Raw genomic sequence first — 7,196 nt, forward strand, 5'->3', positions numbered from 1 at the left:
TCTCCATAAATAATGATCAATGGTTATTTATAATGGATGCCAAAATTAATGAGACTAGTTAGTTATGACATTATGGATTATAACATGCTAGCATGGATTTGATTTCAAAACTTATCAAAAGAGATTTTATAAAAGATTTATCAAAGATGAATTTTGAAAAGAATAAAATTTTGAAGCATGCCAACTTGAAAAACAAATTAGGAGTTTTTTCAAATTGAAAAATCTTATTTCAACCTCTAGACCTTCAGAATTGATTCACATAGACTTATATGGATCTATTAGGACTATAAGTCTTGAAAGAAAAAATATGAATTTGTGATAGTAGATGATTTCTCTCATTTTACTTTGATTCTATTTTTGATTTAAAAGGATGAAGTATTTTCTGTATTCTTTAAGTTTCATCAAAAAAAAAAAAAATTCAGCTCTTATGTGATTAAATGTGATTATATAACTAAATTTGAAAATCAATAATTTAAAAATTTTTGTAATGAAAAAAGAATTGAACATAATTTTTCTATATTTAATACATCTCAACAATATAAGGTGGTAGAAAAAGATAGGATTTAAAAAAAATAGCTTATACCATGTTGTGTAAAAGCGACCTTCCAAGTATTTTTAGGTAGAAATAATTAATACAGTATCTTATATTTTATATCGTGCTATCATCCGATCGATTTTAAAGAAAACCCCCATGAGCTTTAAAAAGGAAGAAAATTAAATATCAACTATTTTCATATTTTTGATTGTCGATACTTTGTTTAAATAATAAAAAAGATAAGATTGGTAAATTTGATGCTAAATTGGATGAAGTTGTCTATTTGGGATATTTTTCATCTAGCAAGATATATAGGATCTTTAACAACAGAATTTTAATTGTTGAAGGATTTATGCATGTTATATTTAATGAAACTAATAACGTATCTTCAAAAAAGAAAGATATTATTGATGCTAATGCCGAAACTTTAGACAAAGAAATGAAGAATCTCCCTCAAAAAGAAACTTGAACATAAAATAGGAAAGAAAAAAAGATGCTAAAGATGAAAAAGAAGATAAAATCTTGACCTTCATTTTGATGTGACCAACTACTCTAACATCTAATATCTGGCAAGTTAAGAATTTGATCTGCATTCATTGATACACAACTGCATACATAAATCCACGAGCTTTTCTTGGTGCATGCATGACTTTTCATTGGAAAAGTCTGTTCTGTTGTACACAGCAAATCGTTTGAAAAGTTCTACTTCTACACTTTCTTTTATAGGGGCTCTTAACAGCTGATGAATTGGCACGTCAGGTCCAAAAGAACAAGATCATAGGAATCCACCCAACCTCATCCGAGTACAGATGTTTGTGTGGCTGTTGAGGTCTAACCCCATCTAGGTCCAAAAGAAGATTCTTCATGTTGCCACGACCTCAAAATTTTTTTTGATGCCAATTACTAAGCCTCATTGTCTATTTAAATTCAGTCAACGGCCATGTACAATCAAATTCATTTTGTAAGCCCCTCTGATCTACAAGCGCATGAACCAAAAATTTGTGCACGATGAAACATTTGAATCATTTCATCCGCCTCTCCCTCTCCCTGCATGCGCATGCGCGCACGCATGAAGACCAAAATGGAGATCTGAAGACCAAAATGGAGATCTGTTGGAGGAAGCTCAGAACATCACAAACAGATCGGGCATTGCAACAAACTCCCAAGGATTTCATTGTCGTAGCAGTCTTGATCCCCTTGGATATACCCCACCATCCCCAATTAAATTTTAATACTGGAGACAGAAAACGGTAGAAACTTGGCACAAACACCATCTATTGAAATCGATGCCTCCATACATCCAATGTCAAACTTTATCACAAAGACTATGCAGGTACACTTACTAGGATACAATGTCATATGGCCAAAAAGAAAAAAACAATATATCACATGGTCACATTTATGTTCACAATCTTATTCGCATGTAAAAGTTGCAGTATCATCACATGTGAGAACCATAAGCACTAAATTTAGTAATTTTCGGCAGATTGGGAATGGTAAGTTCTCCTTCTCAATTGGGATTCTGGCATCGGTTGCTGCAAAAAGATTTTGGTTGGGTCATTTGGATCGACATACCTGCAGGTCAAAAATTCATTAGAAACACAGTAAATAAGCCCTCATAGATGATGACGAAGGAACTCAGATGGCCTACTCACGCATGTCTCATCATGTCCTCAACTGGAGTCTGAGCAGCTTGAAGTGGGTCCACACGAGGAGCAGTAGGAGCAGAATTAGAAACATACTGATTATACTGTCTCACAGATGCAATGAGATTCAAGAAAAGGGGGACAAAAGTTCCACATCCACCTTCCTTAAACAAAATCTTGAAGGAATGAGTCGAGTAGAGTGCCCTGTTCTGATCATCTGGAACCACCTGTTGTTGCCATAGTGAGGTCAACTATTGGAGCCACAGAAATATAACTCTAAAAGCTTTCCACTCAAGAGGCTTCTTTTATACTTACAGGTTCGACAAACCCTGATATGTTGTTGCAGAAAAAGATTGGCTGGTTGAACTTTTCACCATGCACGTATAGCTGCAGATGATAGCAGGCTATCGTAAATTATGGATGCAAAAATCACAAGCTTAGAAGAAAATTGAAGACTATGAAAGCAGCAAAATATAATCTTTTCAGATATCAGGCAGATGGAGATAATTGACCTCAAATCAAGCTAAATAATTTCAAATGATATACTCACATTTCTTGTTTTAAATAAAAATTTATAAGATGTTTCTGAAGAGGTCCCCATAAATATCTAATTTTAAAACAACTACTGACAATTTAAAGAAGAATGAGTAATGTATCTCTCACTTATATATAATGGGCTTGAGTCTGATTATTCAGGATTTATTGGGGTGGATCATGTCATGTCAGGAACTTAACAAATTAGGTCAGATTTTGACTTAGTGTCACATCAAGTGTGTTCCAGATGCAAGTTCCAAAAAAAAAAAAAAGATAATGTTAGGTGCAAATTTGGACTCAACCAAATCAAAATGGTGAATCAGACTATGGGTAACTTAACCCACTTCCAGTCCCAAATCAAGGCAAGTTCTATACCACTATATAGATCCTGTTCCAGAATTATCTGTCACCTTAAACTATTCAAGTTTGACTAACAAAATCAAATTCATGTAGAAGAAATTGAATTTATTTTATTTTAACATTAAAAATCTTTTCCAGGCTTCAATATTTTACACTCACAAACTAAACACAGCATAATGGTAAATATATAAAATTGTATGGTACCTAATTTGGATCCTACTAAGTTTACTCTCATAGTCATGATTCCTCAATATACTCAAACCAGAATGAAAATACTCATCTGTCCATATGTAATATAAATCACATTGTACAGAATCATGAAAACTTCCAAAAAAACTCAAAATTTTATAATTCTGCAAGAACAATTGGACAATCACAAATTTCAACAATTTATCATACAATTATATAAATATACCGCAAAATTTGAGCAGCCAAGCACTATTCATCGGACCAGCGAAAAATATAAAAGTAAAGTAACAAAATGTGCAGAAGTTCATACCAGGGGCATATCAAAAGCCACAAAGTTTCCACCAGGTTTCTTTGCAACGAATACCATACGTATATTTGACAAGTAAATAGTTCCCTTTGCTTTGACATAACCACTATGAGCTCTGGTAATAATATGTTCGCACCATGAGGAAAATTTAATCAGCCCCATCAATCAATAGCAGATAATTACATTCATACAAGTTTAAAGGGTATCCATATGCTATATGTACTTACATAAATAACATGCATATACCACAAGGTAGAATCTTATCAAAAACTTTGCTAAACATTCATATGTAAATAACAAATGCTTTAATAAGCATGTGAGGTTGTATGTCACAGGTATAACTAACAAATAATAGTAATTAGCAATTAAATATTAGACTATTTCACAACAGCAATATTCTTGCTTCTCAAACACTTATATCAGAAATATTCATGTGCACATATGGCCAAAAGCACATAAAGGATCATCTACATAATTCTTTTTTAATCCTTAATTCACCTATAATACCACCTACAAAATTTACAAAGCAAGTATGCTACTAAGATTACCAATTCCTTAGCTTAATTTAACTGAATGCACTTCGTTAGAAAGAGAGCATTTGTACGGAAAATGCAAGTAAATGAACTGCATAAGTTGCTTAAAGAGAAGTTCAAAATACTTGCTTAATGTTTGAAAACAAATAGCATAAATTTGTTCTCCAGGCCCAACTGATATGACAGCAAATACCAACAACGACAACAATATTAAGGAATTTTATAAATATGTATCGGTGCTATAGATTATACATTCATGAAGGCAATAGCGTAAGTCTTCTATAGGTGATGGCAATACTCAAACTAATCTTATGCCTAATCACTGAGGGCCACATCAACTTGAAGGATATACTACTTGTGACTCTTTATGAGAAAAGTAAATGAGAGCATGAATATAAATCTTACAATGTCAAAAATTCCTCTCCATGGAATTACATGGATATGCTAGTCGCCTGAAGGCCCAATATTTCTTTTCACAGCACCTCTTCATGTCTAAATATTACCATCTCGATCAATTAATAACTAGTGCCAACAAGGGAAAGATCCAAAACACAGGTACATTCCTACTTATTTTTCTTTATCTTGCCGCCATTTCTAATGGCGATGTCCCCCTAATCTTGAACGAAGCATTAAACACATTAAAAAAAGAAAAAATAATTAAAGGATTAGGAGACAGGAATTAAGCCTACACGAGCTTATTTTTCTTTATCTTGCCGCCATTTCTAATGGCGATGTCCCCCTAATCTTGAACGAAGCATTAAACACATTAAAAAAAGAAAAAATAATTAAAGGATTAGGAGACAGGAATTAAGCCTACACGAGCTTATTTTTCTTTATCTTGCCGCCATTTCTAATGGCGATGTCCCCCTAATCTTGAACGAAGCATTAAACACATTAAAAAAAGAAAAAATAATTAAAGGATTAGGAGACAGGAATTAAGCCTACACGAGCGGATAACAGAATATGAAAGAGGAAGGGCAAGTTTCGCTTCACAAGAACAATAGAGAAATAAAACGAAACAAAACGACGCGAAAGGGAGGAAGGGGGGTGAATACGGACCCGGGGATCTTGTCGATCTCGAACTCGACGCCGTCCCTGGCCAGAACGAACATCTCGCCGACGAAGGGTACGGGCATCCCGTTGGGGAACAGCTGGGGATTCAAAGCCATCTCGCTTCCCTTCTCTGCTTCGAGATATATCTCTCTGATCAAGATTTTTAGGTCAGATTCTTCCACAGGAGGAGGAGTGGGTTGTGGGGGGGGGGGGGGGAGGGGAGAGAAAGGATAGCAAGGGGGACCGAACGAGAGACCGTGTCGGTTACTCTCTCGAGGGTTCCAGATTGATATGGATGCAGGTAGAGAGGCTCCTTGATCTCTGCCCTCGTTGCGTAACCGCGTCGCGCCCAAGTCTAGAACCCGGATGCCTTGTTCCTCCCCAGACACGTGATTAGGATGGCTTGATGAAAACTCGCCACTTGGGTTTAGGTCTTGCGCCGGTAATAAAAATCATTTTTGTCAAAATACTAACTCTAGCTCACCAGATGCCGCTGGCCTGAATCATGCGTTCCAATTTATGCTCCACACTTCCCACCAGATCATAGCTTCTCTTTTCATGATTCAAAATAATTAAGTTCAGTAGGGTTGTGATCAAATTATAAGTCAACCACCAAATCCTATTGCCGAATCAAATATTTATCTATGGCCCTTTTTGAAAAATCTAATAGAATTGGGCTGAATTTTCTCTTTGACTCCCAGAACGAGCAGACTATATAAGTACGACCCATATCAACCCAACACCTCCCAAGTCCAACTCAAATCATGCATAGGAAGACAAAGATTTTCATATATCACTTTTCTTTCCTATAGTCCAATAGGCATACGGACCAGAATTTAGACTAGCACTTGCATGAGCTCTTAGAAGATTGCATGCCATCAAACCCAATTTCTATGATATATTTGTTACAGGGGCATACTATCTCCGCTATTGTCCTCGGGACTCATCCTCGGACATACTCTTTAGACCAACCAAAGTATCAAGATGGACTCTATACAATGGGCATTTTCTGGATATCCTAAGAATAGAACAGAGAACTCCATCAGACTTTATCCTCAGATTTTATCCTCCTTGGATGTTGTCCCTGGCCACATGCCGAAGATATCAACATGCTGCAACTGACCTTATAATTGACCGAATACCAATAACTACAGTCGATGACTCATCGAGATCAAGATGGAATGATCATATCGGCTTCCATCTAACCCTCCGACTTGGATGCCTATCGACCTCATGGTCAGGATCTCATCGAAAAAACAGTATGACTTTCCGCATCCGATGCCAATGAGAACACATCTGGACCAATACCTTAACTGTACCGACCTTAAGTTATCGATTATTTAGCCATGTGGACAACCACCAAGAATCTTCATTAGAATGTGGCCACTACCCATAACCAACAACCTTCGGTTGCAGATCCAAATAGCCTAACAGATCATGATCTGATCTATCGGCCTACGTAATGGCCTACGATTCCACCTCTATATAAAAAGGTAATGAGAGGACCTTCAAGGTATGCAATCTCATGCAATACTAAGCTCATACTCTCTTTCTTTCTATTATTATCAAGCTTCAGCTAACTTAATCATTGAAGGGTCCCCCATCGGAGAATCCTCGATGAGTGTGGACTTCTTTTGTAGGTCCCTATCGGCATCCCTGCGCTTGGACTTGTTGGGCCTTATGTGGTGCTCCCAAGGCTCAAGGGACCAAGGCTAAGGCCAAGGTCGAAAGTCCATGAGGTGGTCATGGGGTTTCTAGGGCTAGTTTGGGCCCTAGGACGAAAGACTGTCAGTCTTTCAAGCCTTGAGATCAGAGATTTTGGATCTGGAGGGACTAACTTATATTTGGACTAGGATTGAGTCTAAGATTGTGATATTGGGTCAAGTCATAGATATACATGGGCTTGGATAAGTGCAATCTTATATTGAGTTAGCCAGGAGAGTCTTTGGATTGGGTCACATTGATCCTATATATAAAGATACACTATATTCTGACTCGATGAAGTGAATGAATACAAAATCATTTGCTCTCTAATTTTT

The 7,196-nt window shown here is 36.4% G+C and overlaps 1 protein-coding gene across 1 annotated transcript; it reads right to left on the reverse strand.

The window, feature by feature from the left end:
- Nucleotides 1-1,784: 1,784 nt before the first annotated feature.
- Nucleotides 1,785-5,383, reverse strand: LOC105036027 (UPF0664 stress-induced protein C29B12.11c). Its single transcript, XM_010911763.3, has 5 exons — nt 5,164-5,383; nt 3,575-3,686; nt 2,497-2,568; nt 2,191-2,408; nt 1,785-2,110 (listed from the first exon to the last, which is right to left on the reverse strand). Exons 1-5 carry the CDS (start codon nt 5,271-5,273, stop codon nt 2,005-2,007), a joined length of 618 nt encoding a protein of 205 aa, XP_010910065.1. The 5' UTR covers nt 5,274-5,383; the 3' UTR covers nt 1,785-2,004.
- Nucleotides 5,384-7,196: the final 1,813 nt, after the last annotated feature.

This window comes from Elaeis guineensis, chromosome 7 (genome assembly GCF_000442705.2).
Source record: "Elaeis guineensis isolate ETL-2024a chromosome 7, EG11, whole genome shotgun sequence".
In the NCBI taxonomy this organism is placed as follows: domain Eukaryota; kingdom Viridiplantae; phylum Streptophyta; class Magnoliopsida; order Arecales; family Arecaceae; genus Elaeis; species Elaeis guineensis.

Bases quoted from the DNA above. Each gene is read 5' to 3' on its own strand.
- LOC105036027 (XM_010911763.3), bottom strand. From the start codon at position 5,273: ATGGCTTTGAATCCCCAGCTGTTCCCCAACGGGATGCCCGTACCCTTC. The intron at 2,569-3,574 runs GTATGAACTTCT...TATCATCTGCAG, and splicing joins TGGCTTTTGATATGCCCCTG to CTATACGTGCATGGTGAAAA. The intron at 2,409-2,496 runs GTAAGTATAAAA...TGGCAACAACAG, and splicing joins TATCAGGGTTTGTCGAACCT to GTGGTTCCAGATGATCAGAA.